We start from the raw sequence: 18,751 nt of genomic DNA, 5'->3' as shown, positions 1-18,751 counted from the left end.
TTTGAATTTACTTTTTCCATAGTAATTGCTCTGCTTTGCACGATAAATTCTGGCAAGATTACTATGGATAAATGCAATTTGTTTCTTTTTGCCTTCAAACTTTCATATTAAAAATTGACAATAAAATAAGTGTCTAATCAATAAGTAGAAATTTAGAAAATAACAATGAGAGCATACTGATAATCCATATAGCTGTTTTAAAATGAGGTAATTTTACCTAATTAATATTAATTTTAAAAATAGGTGGCAAATAATTAAGTGGTAATTTTTACTTTATTTTGATTTTCATATTACTTGGATTGTGCATCACTGTCATTAAAAATTTTTAAGTACATTTCAGCAAATTTGTTTGAATTGTAATTAATGAAAAATAATTACATCTTAAATTTAAGGAAAATATACTTTATAAATTTTATTAGTATTTATATAAAGCATTTTGTTTATGATATCAAGAATATTATTGATTTACATAACAAAATATCACATGGTAAAATAACTTCCTGATGAAAAAAATATTAGAATTGCCACCATCAAAAGACAATGTTTCTTGAATGGCATTTGTGTGGTAGAGATTCTTAATGATTGAATTTAGGGCCTTGAGTATTAAGATATTTTCTTTCTTCTTAAAGGTAAGAATTGGACTGTAAGAGACTAATTTTCCTCTGTGATATTCACTACAAGGACATTCCCCTTTAGATTGAAAAATGATTTTGTAGAGTTGTATTTTAATGTGTTTTAGTTCTTTTCATTATTTTAGTCTTACTGGGTTAAGACTGTTACTCAAGAAGATGGAAGAAATTTTTAGAATAATGATTGTTCAACATAGAAAGGCCAGACATTTTACCTGGGAAATGGTTTGTCCTGCATTTTTATCTTCAGAAAATGGTGCAATTTTATCTATTAGATATAAATTATTTAAGTTTTTTTCACAAAGGAGTCATTTTTTTCTCACATGTATCCTGATGGAATCACAACCAGATCCCTGATAGAATAATCCACAGCTGCCTATATAATCTGAGCATGCTGTGTTTTAACGTGTTATTACCCAGGCTGACTGATGCTATTAATGAATATTGCTGCCAGCTATTGTTATCATAATGCACTGGAAGTAGTGATTTCTATTAATGTTACTGGTCCATAACATGACTTGTTATAGTGATACTTTGTATCTTTATTTAAAAATGGTGTTGGTGTCTGAGGATATCACGTACAGCTGGCAATTAATGTCACATTCTAACTGGCTACAGCTAATCAGCTTGCCTCTTCTGAATATCAAATAACTACATAATGGGCAAATTTCCATTTGTGAGGCTTTTTAATGCTCTCTTTGTTTCCCATTTGGCTCTTTTCAATTGTTTATATAATGTGGTTTGTCATATGTTAATTTGCATGAAGGGGTAAGGAGATGGGAGGGCAAAGGTTATTCACGTGCTTGCTGGCTTGCTCTCATTTCCTGTGGTTCCCACTTTCCCTGAAGCAGTTATAACCCATCAGTTTTGCAATGTCAACTTGGTACAAATCAATTGTGCTCCACATTGAAATTCTGGAGGGTCCAGAGTCCTGCAAAACCACGATTCGAGTCAGTGATCCAGATGACAGCATTGGCAATTTACTTGCACTTATTCCTCATTAAATCTTTAGAGGAGCAAGTTCCATGCTCCTTGAAGAATGCATGAATTAGAGTGGGGAAAGTATTAGCTACACAAAAAGCCATCACAGTAACTGCTTCTTAAACCTGGGTCATTTCCTTTTTCAATAATCAAGGATACTGAAGAGGGAAGAGAAACAGTAGGAAAGATGGGGAAAACCCACAGTCTAATTTAATAAAATTCTGGGTCAATTATAAACAGGGTGAATAAATCATTATTGATTATTCATTTTAGCACCAGGAAAAAAAAAATGCTTGGGACTGATACAAGTTACTGTCAACTTTTGCCCGGAAAAACATAATTTTGTATTAAACCAACAAAAGCAAACAACAGGGTTCTTTTCCCACCAAAGTTTCTAAAGTGTATAATTTTTTGGTCAAAATTGTCAAAAGACATTCTTCAAGAAATAAAAGAAGTGACTAGTCAAAAGATTAATTATATTCTTTTTATCAAAAGTTATTTATCTCTTGGTATTTGTCCCTTAGAATTGAATAGTCATAATGAATAGGCATTTATATTTTGCCAGTAAACAGAATTTTTGTATGTATAAATGAACATCTAATAAGTTGTACAAATTAACCATCTATTTTCTGAAAACCACAAGTAATCTGCTATCTTTTAAAAAAAGGGGGGGGATTCCAAACTTTTGACATAATTTACTTAACTTCTTATGTCTTAATTTGTGGCCCATGAACTAATAACTAACCCGATGTGAAATGGATCATTTCAAATAAATAAAGTATGTTATATTGGTTTTTACTAATTTCTACTAAACATATTCAGAAGTTTCTTTCTATCATTAACAGCTTTATACCATCCAGTTCTCACTGGGGTTATTCTGAAAGGGTATTGGCTACTGTATTTCAAGCCGCTGGTTACATTTTGCTACTGCTTAGCTTTCATTTTCTTCTAGAAAGTAGTGGGGGAAAAAAATAAGGTGTTTTGTGTAGATGTGTTCTTTTATTTTTCTTGTTTTCTTCTGTCACTAACTTGTTTTTTCTATTCTGTGTTTAATCTGCTGTCTTAATGGATTCAGCTTCAGAAAAGAGAGCGCTCTTGCAGAGCCTATGTCCAGGTACTTTCTGCGTTTTTATAAATGTGTTAAGTTGTTGAATTGTCTCTGTTGGTGATGGCATGTATTGACATCTAATAGAAAAATAATAGCCTACCATATTGAACTAAAGGAATTTCAGGGAGGGTGTGAAGGGTGGGAATGGAAAGACATAAGAAAGCATATGTGTTAAAAAGAAATCAGCAGTGCCAATGTTCTGTCAAACAAGAGGAACACAGACTAAGAAGGAGGTTGCCACTTGAGGTGTGAACATACTGATCATCACTAAGAGGTGAGTTGGGTGCAATATACAGATCTCTAGTTTTGCATAGAGGTAGGTATGAAAACATTTCATTCATACATTGAGTAGCAAGTCACTCAAAAATGATGCTGAAAGGCATATAAGACAAAAAAGAGTCCTACTTGAAATATTATACTTCTGTTCCAAAATGGAACTATTTATTGACTCAAGGCATGCTTGTGACTGTCTTACCCTATCATTACAAACATGTTAATTCCAGTGAAAATATATTTTTTTATCCAGCTAATGTGTTTTAATTTGCTTCCGAGAAAACAGTCCAATTATTTGTAGGTTTTATGTAAAAGAGAACAATTCCAAGAGCAAGCTTCCAGGTTTTTTGTTTTTGTTTTTGTTTTTTTAAATAAGGAAATAGGGTAGGAAGTACTGAAGTATGGAACTGTGCAACTGTTAACTTGATTCTCTATGTACATATCAACAATGTGCATATATAAAGAATAGCCCTGAATGGTTAATAGTTGTAAGATTGACAGATTAAAGCTAAACCTTATCAAGTTTATTGACAACTGAATATAATATAGGGGTATTGACTTTGTTTAAAGCAAAACTCTGAAGAGATTAGGTTGATGTAGATACTAAATTTCAATTTTTTTCATTTATATATTTCCAATGATCTAAATAGATCCATATACTATCTTTTGGGGTAGTATAGAACTAATAATTGAATTTGTATTTAGGAAGTCAATTATTGATCATAAAACCATAGCAAAAAGAACTGGATGGCATTGGGGGAAAGTTTAGTTTGTAAAAAGCATAGTACCATAAACACTTTAATGAATGGAGCTATCTCTGTGTACTATCTATTATTAGTTACTTAATTCCGGTTGGCAAATTCTTTTTCTTACAGCTGTACCAGTTTTAAATTTAATACATGAAATCCATCATTTCTTCAAAAGTATTAGTGAACAAGACCAAAACAGTCCCTTTCCTAGGGTGTAACTCTCCAGTAGAACATACTGGTTGATCAATGTTAGTGCATTAGCGCTTCAGATTGCATAAAGTGTTGTTGAGTAGATTAGACTTTCTTTAGTTATAGTTTAGTACTGATCACTTGGATTGGATTTGATGTTTTCCATGTCTCCTCAGCAACACAAGAACCCATGACAAGTGCACCCTATAAGTCATTTAATTTGTAGAGGTGCAAACTCTTACAGCATCATTTGATTATATAGGGGAGGAAAGTTGATTTTTTAAAAAAATATTTTTTAGTTGTAGTTGGACTCAATACCTTTATTTTATTTATTTATTTTTATGTGGTGCTGAGGATGGAACCCAGGGCCTCACATATGCTAGGCAAGCACTCTACCACTGAGGCACAATCCCAGCCCAGATTTTTTTGTTGTTGTTGTTTTTCTTTACCCATTCATCCCTAGTCTCATTGCTAGGGCCTCTCTAACAAAAGATAGATTAACAAGGAAACATACAAATTTATAATTTTTACCTGACACAGGAGCCTTTGGTAGTGAAGACCTGAATAAGCAGGGAAACCTATTCGGCTTTATTTTGTCATTTGTTGTTGTTTTTTGTTTGTTTGTTTTGAAGTGCTGGGAATCCAGCACCCAGGGCCTCACACATTCTAGGCAAATAAGTGCTCTAGTGCCAAGCTGTTTCCCCCAGCCCTCCTGTGCATTTTTGTCTTGTTTTGTTTTTGTTTTTGTTTTTGGTTTTAATGCTATGTTTGCTGGAGAGTAGACAGTCCTGGAGATGTCTGATTGGACTAAGGGAGTGTGAGCTAATGTCACTAAATTGAAGGGAACTCAGGCAAGGACCCTTTCTGCAGATTCTTCTGGCATCTCTGTTTTGAGCTCTTTTCTTGGGATATAGTGAGGGCAGCTCCCAAATGAAGATATTACGACCTGCTTCAGAGAAAGGTCAGAAAATTCTTTCTTACTTTTATGAGGTGCTTCAGGGAAGAAGGACAGGGGGAAGGTGAAAGTAACCTTTCTACCTCTGCTCTCTTCTCAAATGCCAGGGTGCATTTGGGGGTAGCATATTCCTGAACCTCAATCAATTCTTACTACTTTTACTCTCAGGATTTTTTTTTTTCTTTTTAAGCAGAGTGAGCAATTAAAAAACAAACAAAACAACAACAACAACAAAATACACAGATTAAAAAAATAATAGTACTTTGTGTCTGTGGGTGAGTTTTACTCTGGATTTAAAGTCATTTAGAACAACAAGGGCATTTTGTGAAAGTCCTTTAAAAAATAATTTGAACATCAAAGAGACTGAGAAGATGAAATTTTAAAATTGTAATTTGTATTTTACCTTATAAAATAGTGAATCTTTGTTTATAAGAAACTGTTAAGATTTGTTTTTCTAAGGATTTAGAAAAGAAAATGCTTTAGGAGATGTGTAAGTGTGTGCGCATGCAAGTATGTATATGTGTGTGTGTGCATGCTCAGTGTGAACAATAGGTAAAGAAATTATTCTTCGGAACTAGAAGCTGAATATCATTTTCGAGCAATATTAGGATTGTTTTTTATTGCAATCCATGCTATCCATTTAATGGGGCCTCTGGGATAATTAGCCTTTCGGTATTTAAATCTATGAAATGCATGGTCATTCAAACATGAATCTCTGATGGAAAATTAATAGCACAGTTTATTCAGTGGCTGATTTCCTGGAGTTATAATTGACTGGCTGTGAATAAATGTTTCAGTGATTGACTAAATATCTGATAAGACCAAATACAAACACAATATTGGTGAAGGGGAAACGCTGTGCTCAGTAACACACCAAACTATTTCTGATCTTTTTTATGTAGTTATCACTCCATGAAACTTTCACAGTGAAAAATACTTTAAACACTAATCTATCTGAATGGTAAAGACTAGTTTTATGTTTCCTGTTGTTTTTATGTTCAGAGCGCATTTAGAGCTCTCTGTGAAACAGGTATTGGATACATCTGAAGGGCTTCAGGCATTAAATTTAAAATGATTAATCATCATGTGTTTCTTTAAAAAAAGTGGCCTTTCCAGTGCATAATCAGTGATTCATCTAGGATCAGCTTTAACCATCTGTATCCATTTGGTTTTCAAGGATATAGTGGTCCAGTGTCTATTTTTATGAATCATCTACATTCATGTTTAGATCTTTTTTTTTTTTTGCTTTCTACTTTTTGTTTGTTTCATATGCAAATAAAATCACAGTAAATTCTGAACTATCTACTACCAATTATGATAACTGATCTGGAGGTGAACAACTAAAAAGTGGTTGGTATGATTTTTAAAATTATATGGAATCAGTTAAGACTATCACATTTCCATTCCCAGAGTTTCAATTTTAAAAAAAAGTGTGTTAAATATATTTACTTTTCTTCATTTATTTGTAATTTATATTACATTGGATTCCTTGTTGAATACTGAAACTTGGAAATCATTGTATCATAGTAAAGCATACCATCACTGGATCTTGGTCAAAATGCATGTATTTTAGAAGTTGTAAGTTTTATGCCAGAGACAAAGAGGGCTGTGTCAGCCATGAATATTGAACAACTACTATGATGGAGTGTTGCCAGAAAGGACCTTAGGGATGAAGATGAGTTGGCTGAGACTTGGAGAGGAGGAAATAACTGGCCCAAGAACCCATGACTGGCACTGATGACATTGTCAATGCTGCCCTGAATGCATTCCCAACTTCCTCAACACCAGGGTTAAGAATAAATATGATTTGTTATTACAAATAAGTGTATTTACTGGGCACTAATTATTTGGCCATCACTGTGCAGATCCATTGGAGAATGTTCTTATTTAATATTTATAACAACACTCTGGTATACATATTGCAATTCTTCACTTACAGAAGTGAAAATAGTGGCCCAGGGAGAACTAAATAACTTTCATAAGATTATACAATAATAGTTGAGGTGCCCTGCATTCAAAATAGTCCTGATTCCAAAGCTGATGCTCTCAACCACTGTGATACTTCTACAGCAGGGCTGGCCTCATTATTTGATAATAGGAGGCAAGATATGTCATTTGTTTTATAAATTGATAGGGGTTTTTTGGTGCTATATTTTAGAGATGACAGGAAGAAAAACAATTATTTTTGTCTGCTTGAGACTAAGTGCCAATGGCTGTGTATAATTACTCTGTTCTGTTAAATTAAGGTCATATGCAAACATGATTTGCTTTCAGATTCTTTTAGAGGAGACTCTGATGAAAAAGTTATCATCTTGAGAATGAGAAGCAAATAGAAAGTATAATAACTCAGTGTCAAAGGAGGAATTATCAAATTGTTTCCCAAAGTGGCTGTAACATTTTACATTTCCACTAACAATGATATGCATGTTCCAGTTTCTCTACATCCTCACCAACACCTATGTTTTCTGTCTTTTTTAATACAGCCATTCTAGTACATGGGAACTGTAAAAGTTCTTAATTATGGTAATGGGTTGGTCATGGGTTGCAGGCTGGGGAAGATTTGAGAGTGTAAATGAACCAGTATAAAATCATAGCGTTCCAAAGAGACATCTGTGGTTTCAGTGAGAATCCAGGAGTAGAGTTAAACCTCAAACAGCTTAAGAACAACTGCTATCATGTTGTATAAATGTACAGGACTTTGCCGTTTTTTCTCCCCAACTTTAAATAGAATTGCCATCCTTTAATTATCGATGTCTTATTAATAATGTTCACAAAGAACTATTAAAAATTACTGGTATTCATGTTTTATTGTTTCAAAATCAGGATTCTTTTTTTAGTTAAGGAACATATTTTTATTTTTTTTCAGTAGTTTTGTTTTTCTTATGTCTTGTAAGTCTCAGAGGCAGAGTGTATCCCCTAGAGAGTCATGCTTGCTTAATGGGAAATAAAAATACATCTTGGTATTGATGTGAATCCTTTGAATCATTTTTTGGAATTTGCTAGGAACTGATCTGAAAAAAAATGGTACACAGTTGGGAATTAAAATAAATATTTGGTTTTCTTTCATTCTTCTTTATTTTTGATAGACAAATGACATTTGTGCCTTTTAGAGCTTATGAAGTACTATAAACAGCCCTGTTATTTCAATTTAAAACTATAATTTGATTTTGTTATTTTACTCATTTATTTTATTTGTTTAACCTTAATAATCTACTAGAAATTTCTATACCAGGTACTAGCAGTGCAAAACCAATCTCCATCTTGGAACATAAAACCACCACACAGTAATCACCAACAAAAACATTCAGAATTATTAGTTGAACATAGTACCTAACAGGCACAGCTTTCTCATCTATGGTGAAATTCTGGTGATGGAATATAACAGTGTGCTAACTATGTGAAATATATGGTATGTCACATGATGATAAACACTAAGGTGAAAAAGAAAGCAAGAAAACAAGAAATTAATTACTGAGGCAGTATTTAGCCAAAACTATGGGAAGTAAAGGAATTAACCATGCAGATAACCATAGAGAGCATAGTAGAGAGAAAAGAAAGTTCCTGGAGTGGAAAGATGCCTCTTGGAGATTAAGGAGGTCTTTCAGAGTGAAAGAAAGGAGGGTAATAGGAAATAATGCTGCTGTGTAGCAAGGCCCAGATTCTGAGAGCTATTGTAAGGACTTCAGCTTTTATCCCAGGAGACCCAGTAAATCATTGCTGGTTACTGTGCATAGGGATGGCATGACCTGATGTGTTTGAAAAAGAACAATATATTCTATAGCAGCACAGATAAGACTGAAGCTGGGTGACCAATAGGGCAATGATGCCACTATTTAGCATATTTGTGTTTCATGCTGAGATAACAATTCAGATTCAAGATTTTTTTTTAAGTGAAATAAAGAGGATTTGGTAAGAGATTATATGTGAGATATCAGAGAAAAAGAGCTGTAATAAAATAAAACTTTTAGTCCTTCCAGTTGGAAGGATGATGTTATTATTTATTGAGATGACTATTCATGACCAATATGAGAGGGATGAGAAAAGAACTTCAGTTGGGGATGGTGGCACATACCTGTAATCTTTTCTACTGCAGAGATTGAGGCAGGAGGCTTGCCAATTGGAGGCAGCCTGGGCAACTAAGCAAGACCCTGTCTCACTTGAAAAAACAAACAAACAACAACAACAACAAAAAACTATGGCTCTAGGTCAGTGGTAGAGTGTCCCTGGGTTCATACACACAGAAAGAAAGAAAGAGAGAGACAGAGAGGGAGGGAGGGAGGGAGGGAGAGAGGGAAGAACTTCACTATGGGAATTGTTAAGTTTGGGATGCATATAGATGTTCATTTAGATATTACAGTTAAATACACAAGCTTGAAGTTCAGTTGATATGTCAGCCTATAAATAATCCTTTGGTACTGTTGAGCTTAGAGTGACATTTAAAGCCACTGTGCTAGAGGAATTCATCCAGGGAATGAGTGTAGAAAGAGAAAATGATTGAGTTCTGAGCACCAGCATAATGTACTATTAAGAGGTCTGGGAGAGAAGAAAAGAAGCCAGCAAGAGATACTGAAGAGCATTCTTCAAGGAGGGAAGGAGCAGAAGGTTATGGGATCCTGGTGTCTCCTGAAGTTCCTATTTTAAGAAGGAAGTGCTGCTGAGTGCTGCTAAATTTACTGTGAAATGCTGATGTAGCTTTTCAAAGATGAAGGAAATGTTAACTTTTTGTTAATATTTAAAAATCTACTATATTATCATGCATAATATCTAAACATTTTTGCTCATACCTTTCATTTTTTGTGTGTATATGTCCAATTTTTCCAGACTTTCTGTGAACTAACTTTGCTACTTACACCTTTGACAAAGTGCAAATTGAATTATGCCAGTTTTACTTGTGTGCCTTTGGTGCCCAAGACAAGAAGGATTCTAAGCTCCGTTTATACTGCTAGGAAGAAATTAATGAGTATTTTCAAGTTCCTTGTTTGGTCACTTAATTGGCTGTGTGACAAAGCACTCCATGGTGCATGTCAAACAACTTTGGTAGTCCTCTAATGATTTGTGCTTTGCTTGACTTGTGATACAATTCTGTGTGGCCTGTCAGGCTGGAGATCCTTGTTAAAGTGGCTAGAATAAATTGGCTAGCAGTGTGCATACAATGTAGTATATTAACTACAGCAACAGGGAGTACTTTTAGCAGCTCTTTCAAGAGATTTCGATGTTTGCCCATAAGCATCAAAGCCAACCAAAACTTTCATTTAATATAATTAAAAGGACATCTGAAAGTAGTTTGAATCACAGTGGGTTCTTGTGGTTTGGTAACCCTTTGTTAAAACCCTGTGAACTTAATATATTTCACAGCTTGATAAATCTGTACTTGATTTGTGTCAGTAAGAGAGAAAATGTAAATCTGCACCCTGCATGTTTCTGGGGACCTTAACCTATTGTTAAAAGACATTGAGATCAAAGAAAGTAACTTCCATCTACAAAACTAGAGTAGATTTCTTTATATAAAGAGTGGTTATAAGAATCTCTTCCTATAAGTTGTAGTCATTAACTTCTGCTAAAAAGCAATTGTTGAATCAAAAGACAGTAAAATTATATGTAATGAGAGAAGAATAAAGCATACAGTTATTATTTAAAAGCTTGAAGAGGTCAATTCATAAATCCAAAAGACCTACAAAGGACAATGACAGGTGACAGGTGATGGAAACCCTGCTCTGACGTAGAAAGAACATCATCCTGGGAATCTCTGAAAATTCCCCTGGTGAATGTGTCAGGTCAGGCAGAGATGGCTACTTTACTCATTTCTGCCTCTTCCATTTCACATATTTTTCTATAAATAAGCAAAAGATCCAGCTGCTTTTTGTATAGACATGGTTTATGAATGCTTCATAAAGTAATTCTGATCGTGATGGGGGGAGCACTATTTTGTTTCTAAATAAAATATTTCCATCTAAAACAAAAACATGTTCGCTCTTTTCAACAACTCATATTCTCTTTCCTCATTTATATTTCCAGATCACAACTCAAGTCCTTACTTAAATGTAAGGCCGTTTATTTAAAGTCCATTCTATGCATCATTGCTTTCTGAACATGTAGTTTACCTTTAGAAGAACTTAAATGCATAAAATATAACTAGATATGATTTCTGTGCAAATGTAAGAGAATATGCATCAATTTACTTTACCATTTCTTTAATAGCTTTATGATCACATAGCTAACCAGAAGGAAAAAGATTAAAAGATAGCATTACAGATTTAAGATCCTACTTTCTGAAACTATCATTAGCTTTTCTGGTGCAGGTCAGAAAAGAAATGGAAGTTTTAAATTGTAATTTGCAAGAAAATAGTTGCACGATGGCTTGGAACCAAACAAATGATTTTTTAGAATTGCTCTCAATAGTTATAATTTTTATATTTCCCTTTATCTAATGTGTAAATTTTGTCCAGAAAGGAGAAACAGAAATTTAATGATGGTTTTCAAACAAACTGGAGACAGTTTTCACAAATTTTAAAAAAATGCAGATGAAGCAATCCAGTATTAGCTTGAAAACTATGAAATTATTAGAGTCAAGGCTTCCACTGTGTTATGCTCCATTATCGTTAGCACATGGGCTTCAGGTCTCTGGTGAGAGGATGGCTACTTAGGTTCCAGTCATCATATCAGGTTAATCCTTCAATAGGAAGATGGAAAAAGAAAAGTAACTAAAGGATTTGGTCACAGTTTTTGTTTGTTTGTTTGTTTGTTTGTTTTTGTTTTGTTTTGTTTTGTTGTTTTTTGGTACTGGGGAAATTGAACCCAGGGATGCATTGCCACCAAGCTACATCTGAAGCCTTTTTTATTTTTCATTTTGAGATAGATTCTTGCTAACTTGCTGAGATTGGCCTTGAACTTTAAAATCTCCTGCCTCAGGCTCCCAAATTGCTGAGATTACAGGCATGTGTCACTGTGTCTGGCTTTTAAGTAATTTTCAAATAGCTGATATTTTAAGCACATGATTTAAAATTCAAAAGATAGAATAATAAATATGTCTTCCTCCCAAAAGAACCTCAGCATTGTCAACTCCAAGGCACACCACCAGCATTGTTGTGAAAGTGCTGATCCCTTGGAGTTGTTTAGTTCAACCCTGCCTCCCACCTCTGCCTCTCTCCTTCAGTCATTCAACTCCTCAGTTATTCAACTCTCTCTTTTTTTTTTTTTAAGAGAATGAGAGAGGAGAGAGAGAGAGAATTTTTAATATCTATTCTTTAGTTCTCGGCGGACACAACATCTTTGTTGGTATGTGGTGCTGAGGATCCAACCCGGGCCGCACGCATGCCAGGCAAGCGCACTACTGCTTGAGCCACATCCCCAGCCCCTCAACTCTCTTTTGACAAAGCAAAAAAAGTGTCAGCCTTTTAAATATCCTACCAGAGAAGAATATTTTCCTTACCTCAATGGTTTATATGGGTTTTTTATATATCTTCTTGTACAATTAGAAAACAGAGTGGTTTGCTTTGCCTGGATTAAAAACTTTGGGGGTAACTGTGAAAGACCCAAAGATCAAGGTAGCAGTCCTCCATGGAAAACAATAGGTGCATTGAAATGATCACAAGGTAGATTTGGGTTGTGGTTTATACTGCAAGACAAATTAATGCTGATGAAACTGATAAATAAACTACCGCAACAAATAATATGGTACTCTTGAGCCACATAAAGTGTCAGGTAGATCTTGTATTAACTTAGAAATATGGCTAGAATATATATACTTTCAACTAAAAGTAAAAAAGCAAACAAATCAGATAAAAGCATTATTATAGCTATCACATTTACTAGTGTATATGTATGCATATTTAAAAGTCTGGAGGGATTCATTAAGTAGTCAAAACTGATTCTTTTTGTTTGGGGTTGTGGTGTTCTGTAGATTTTTTAAAGTTTTAATTTATATACTTTTGTGTTTTTAAGTGTTTGCAAGCATGTCCTTTGTTGAAAAGTAATATACATTAAAAAAAAAAAACAGTTTAAGCTTTGTAGAAAGATTGAGAGTGTGAATGATGTTGCTCAGTGGTAGGGTGCTTGTCTGGAATGCAGGAGGCTCTGGTTTCAACCCCCAGCTCTGCTAAAAAAAGACAAAGGGAACAAAATAAGAAAAATTGATCAGGTAGTACAGATACTTCCATATAACTCCCCACACATATGCACATATAGTTTCTTCTGTTCTTAACATCCAGCATTAGTATAGTACATTGTTTATAGTTAGTGAACCAACATTGCTATATTAACATATAAATCTCATAGTTCTATCAAATTTTCATAATTTGTACCTATGTCTAAATCTGGCTATTATATTACATTTAGGGCTGTAACAATCAGACTTTTCTATCATGAGTTCTTTTAAACCTGGAGAAAAATCCATTTTCTTTAAAAGATAATAAGCAAATAAAGTTTAAGAAAAACTTAGATTTCTTCATTCACTTTATCAGGCAATATTTGCTGAGCTCCTATCTTTTAGGTAATGATTCAGTGGAGGGATCCAGGAGTAAAAATAAGATTTCTGCTATTAGGGCAATTCCTTTCCGTATTCAGCAGGCTCATTCATGATTGGAAAAGAAAATAATCAACCAGGCAATGGAAGTAATAAAAATAAAATGGCAGAGATATGGGGATGTGGCTCAAGCGGTAGTGCGCTCGCCTGGCATGCGTGCGGCCCGGGTTCGATCCTCAGCACCACCTACCAACAAAGATGTTGTGTCCGCTGAGAACTAAAAAATAAATATTAAAAATGGCAGAGATACTGTGCAAAGAAATTTTTTTAAAGTCATGATTAGAAGTAACTGTTAATTTACATAGTGTGGATCAGAAAAGACAGTGAAACTAAGTCCTAGCCCTCTGGGCTCAGTCTTGCTCCACCTAGACAAAGAGTATTCCAGATCACCCTGGGTAAAGGTGTTTGAGGGAACAGTTGTTGGAGAGTCTGGGAATAAAAGAAGATCAATATGTCTAAAGCAACAGGTTGAAGAACACAGTAGTAGGAAGGCTAAGGAAAAGACTTAAGATTCTGAATGCCATTGAAACACTTTAAACAGGTCATAAAGCAGTGTTTTTGTAAGATGAGTTCGGATGTTAACTTCATTTTCTTCTGACATCCATTCTTACAGTTTCAGCTAGTACCTTTAGTCAATTCTCAAAAAAAAAATAGTTAATCAATTATTTTATACACTTGCAGATTATTTCATTAATCCATTCCATCCACTACGGAGTCATGTTTTAAAAAGGCAAACCTGACCATTACTTTTCATTACTCAAAGACTATCTGTTTTGCATTTTCAGAAAAAAAAAAAAAGTCCATGTTTTGCACTATAGTATTGAGTGCCTGACTTCTCTGGCTAATCCCTCACACCTTTAACAGTAAATCCTGTCCTTCATCCTTGGATCCTGCACTATCAAACCACAGGGGCACTTGCAGATCAGGCCTCTGGGTCTTTGTAGTCACAGTACTTTTTTGCTTGGGTTAATTCTACATTCCCTTTTCTTTCTCCTTCCCTTCATTGCAGTAACCTTGTCTTATCTGTCAACACCCACTTCACATGTCAATTACTCTAAGGAAGCATTCTTTGTCCCACTCTGTCTGGTTGAATGCCCTCTTATGTGAACTTATAACACTCTCAGTTTCCTTCTGTGGCAGCAATTATCGAGCTGTATTTTAATGTCTCTTTCTTCTTCTATCACTGAGCTCCTTGGAAGGAAATATTGCCACTTTTATTTGTGTGTCCTCAGGACCTTTTAAATTGTACTTAGCGTACATTAAATGATCTTACCAGGTCAGTTGAAGCTCCTTCCCATTTTTGCAGTCCACACTGCAGCAGAAATCTTGACACCGGACGGACATTATCTCTCCTTTCATTCTCCCTTAAATTCACCTTATTGGGCCTTTGCCCTCACCACTGAAAGGATACTTGTTGAGATTATTAATGATTTGAAACTGCTAAACCAATGGTCAGTGGTCAAATTATGTTACTGGACCAATCAGAAACATTGAACACAGCTGATCACTTCTTCTTCCTTGGTAGATTCTCCTGAACATAACTCACTTGATTTTTCCTCTCACCGAATCAGCACTTATTTCAAGTCTCCCTTGCAGGTTACTCCTTTTCTCTCCAAACCATTAAGCTTGCAGGGTCGCCTAGCACAAAGTTTAGTCCACTACTCTGTACTATCATTACTTGGGTGATCTCCTTGATTTAAATAAGTACCTCCTGTATGCCGTGGTTCACAAATGTTGTCTCCTGCAAGACCACTCTCTTGAAGCCTAAAATTAATTTTTCAGCCAACTTCTCAACATTTTATTTGTCATTTAACAGACACCTCAAATTTTCCATGTCTGTACTGAATTCTTGATCTTCACCATCTCAGTGGTGGCTAAGCCCTACTTCTACTTTTTTTCTTTTACCTTATTCCCAAAACATATGCCTTTTGAAGGTTTGTGTGTTCCCCCTCGAGGACTTTCATTCACCTTATTCCTTCTGATTGGAATGGTTTTCCTCCAGATATCTACAACGATAATTCACTCAACTCCAACTCCTTTGTCTGTTGAATTGTTACCTTTTCAATGAGGTAGATCATACTGTTGAAAATCACTAACCACCCTCTACCCCAACATGCCCCTGATTCTAGATCCCCTCATCCAGTCTGTTTTCATTTTAATTTACATGACATTTTGCATCTTCTAACCTTATGTACTCTATTTGTTTCCCTTGCCAGAATATTCAGTTCTAGGATGCTTTTTTCCCCTTCTCTGCATTACTTAGGATATATCCCAAGCATATAGAAGAGTGTGGTCACCTATTAAATGCTCCAGAAATGTTTGTTGAATGGATAAATGTCCTGCTTTTAGTAAATGATACATGAAATGGAATGGTTTGTTCCTCTAAACAGTCTTTCTTTGGTTTTTCTTTTTATTTTACACTATTCTACCTTTAGGAAGGGTTGAGGTGAGGAGGGGAACTTAAGGTATTATGAGTTCAAGAAGTAGAACTTTGTGGATGCTTTTATGATTGTTATTATTTTATTATTGTTATTATTGTTTGTTCTGTATGCTGAACCCAGGGCCTGGCATATGCTGAGCACATACTCTTTTAGTGAGCTGTACCCCAATCCCTAATTTTAAAACAGATGAAAAACTTTTCTTTGTCTTCTGTTTTACCATGTTAACTAGTGAAACCCTTTCATCTGCATTGTTCAATGTTCTTTCTTCACTTTTATCTCAGTTCTTAGTGGTTCTGTGCCATCAATTATTTTCCACCTATTAAATTTTTTGTGGATAATGTTAGATATACCAAAGATTTCCATAAGCCTATTTGAATTTATGATGCCTAAACCATGTCAAGAACAGACCTCTTGTGCAAGCTTCTGGCCTATCTCTACCTTTCTAATTGATGTCATTCAGATTCTTTGCATTCAAAATAAAGTGAACGTGAGTTCCACATGTTCTGTCTGTCTTCTCCTAATACATACACATACACTAGCATTTTAAGAATAAAAAATTGTTCTTTTTCCTTTATGCCCATTTTAAATGGGTACTTCATCTTTGCCTACCAAAATTTCTGTACATTGCAACAGTCTTTATTTTTCTCACCAACTTTGATTAATCGGCAAATCATTTAAAATGTATTTGAAATTTTTGTTTTTCTTTATTGCTAGAGCCAGAATGCATGGATTTGAAACCTGATTCTACGCCATGTTAACTAATTAGCTTTTTGCAACTTTTATAATGTATATTACTTCTCACTTTAAATTTTTCAGGGACATCTTGTTGCCTTTTTTAATTCCTTCAGATTCCCTATTCCCTTTTACCTCTATGATTATAAGTACATACTATACCTCTTGACTCTGATCAGAATTGAATGTCAACTTGAACTTTGCATATTTAGGGATTCTTTCTCATACAGAACTTGTCCCTGGCTTTATTATTATAACCATGGTCATGTTGGGTTTAATTAATTACTTAATTATCTGGCCTCACTATATTACCGCATTGACGGAAGGGAGAACATCTCTGTCTACCTGCATTGAACCTGACTGGCACATTGAAGGTGTTCAATTAATATTTGTTGAATGAATATTAAGTTATCAAGAAGTAGAGCTAAGTTTATAGCTCTATGTAGTTCCTGTAATACAGTACAGATTTCAATGACAGCTTTCAAACTACATTTTAAAAGCAATAGTTTGATAAAATCAATACTTTTTAAATAATAAGGGATCTCAGAGGTTGAGTCTTTTCTAAGGAATTTTAGTTTCATCTTGTTCTTCTGTTAAAGGTCCTTATTACTATATTAAGGTCAGTTGTGTTATATGATCTAATTTTAATTAAGACTTGAAAATGCCAATACTTCACTGTAATATAAAAGGGAGTTCAGAGATTAGTAGTTTTTATATGCTTAATAATATTAAATTACAGTGCTTATAAAATGAACCTTAGGTTTATTGATCAGATGTGTAAATATCAGTCACTCAACCTGACTTCTAATAAAACACCTACAAGTTATAAACTGTTTTGAAGACTTTTTGAACATTCGACCTTTAAGTTTTTTATTTGAATCAATATCTAAATCCAGATTGGAGTACAAAATGCCCTATTTGATAATGATTTAAAGCTTTTGCTCTGTTTTATTTTATTCTCAACTGATAAACTTTATAGCAAAGAATACTTGAAGAAAACTTCTGTTATTCTTTTTAAATTATTAATTAATGTAAGCCATATTTATGCATTTGTGTTTGTGTGTATGTGTGTGTTTTGAAAACTGCATCATTAGCTGATTTCCTCCTTGTGTGAACATTGTAGAGTGTACTTATACAAACTAGGAGGACTCAGATACTACTTGGTGATATAATCTTAAGGAACCACATGGTATATGTGATCTGTTGTTGACCCAAATGCTGCTGTGTGGCACATGACCACATATATGGTCAGAAAGCAGGAGGTAAAAGCAAAGAAGACCTGAAGATATATTCCTCTTCCTCAACATATCCTGAGACATGAAGAAAAATTTTAAAACATAACTATAAACTTACTAGAGCAAAACCTGTTGTCCAGTATGATTATGTATACTGATAAAAATGTTACATTTATCTGGGCATGGTGGTGCATACCTGTAATCAGCAGCTCAGGAGGCTGAGGCAGAAGGATTACAAATTCATGACCAGCCTTAGCAACATAGGGAAGCCCTAAGCACTCATTGAGATCTTGTGTCAAAATATTAAAAAATAAAATAAAGGGCTGGCTCAGTAGTAAAGCCCCTGGGTTAAATCTCTAATACCAAAATGGGGGCGGGGGGCGGTGAGATGTTGCATTCAGGAGGACATATGGAAAAACAAGGATGTTGAAGTAAAGAGTAAAATATAATTTATATTACTAGGCAGTTTTTCAAAAGTATGCCAGCAATTTATTAGTTTGATCTTTTTATACATATGATATAATTGCTCCTAACTTGCCTATTATGTCTCTTTGCTTCCAATTTCCTCTTCAGGTTTAGGGAAACTATATTCACCCTTTAGTGCTCAACTCAAAAGCAAATGCCATTCATTGACCTCCCTAGGAAGAATCCATTCCCTTACGTACCACATGATGTGGGTCTGTAGTTCTACTTTGGGTTCACCTCCTTCCTTGGAGCACAGGAAAATTAAAGACAAAAAACTCCATTTTTGTTTTCTTTTCATTTCTAACCTCATCTAACAGTGCCTTCCTTAGTCCTTCTCACATCATACACATTTAGTAAAATTTTATTGAATTATGGTGAAAATCAACTGTTATATTCTGGTACATACAGTTTTTTTTTTTTTTAAATATGTTGTTAAGCATAGTGGTTTATGTTCCTTGCAGTAACTGGTTCAA

The 18,751-nt window shown here is 34.5% G+C and overlaps 1 protein-coding gene across 8 annotated transcripts in view; it reads left to right on the top strand.

The window, feature by feature from the left end:
* Positions 1 to 18,751, top strand: part of Adgrl3 (adhesion G protein-coupled receptor L3) — a 479,419-nt gene that overhangs the window by 346,006 nt on the left and 114,662 nt on the right. For 7 of the 8 annotated variants that reach the window (XM_077803548.1, XM_026395016.2, XM_026395017.2 and 4 more), the window contains one exon: positions 2,686 to 2,724. The exons of the other annotated variant lie outside the window; for it this stretch is intronic. In XM_077803548.1, the coding sequence (XP_077659674.1) occupies positions 2,686 to 2,724 (39 nt within the window). The remainder of the gene's footprint in view (positions 1 to 2,685; positions 2,725 to 18,751) is intronic. 8 annotated transcript variants of the gene reach the window in all.

Source organism: Urocitellus parryii, chromosome 10, assembly GCF_045843805.1.
Source record: "Urocitellus parryii isolate mUroPar1 chromosome 10, mUroPar1.hap1, whole genome shotgun sequence".
Taxonomy (NCBI): Eukaryota; Metazoa; Chordata; class Mammalia; order Rodentia; family Sciuridae; genus Urocitellus; species Urocitellus parryii.
The sequence above is the reverse complement of the archived record's forward strand: the minus strand, read 5'-3'. Positions and strand labels throughout refer to the sequence as shown.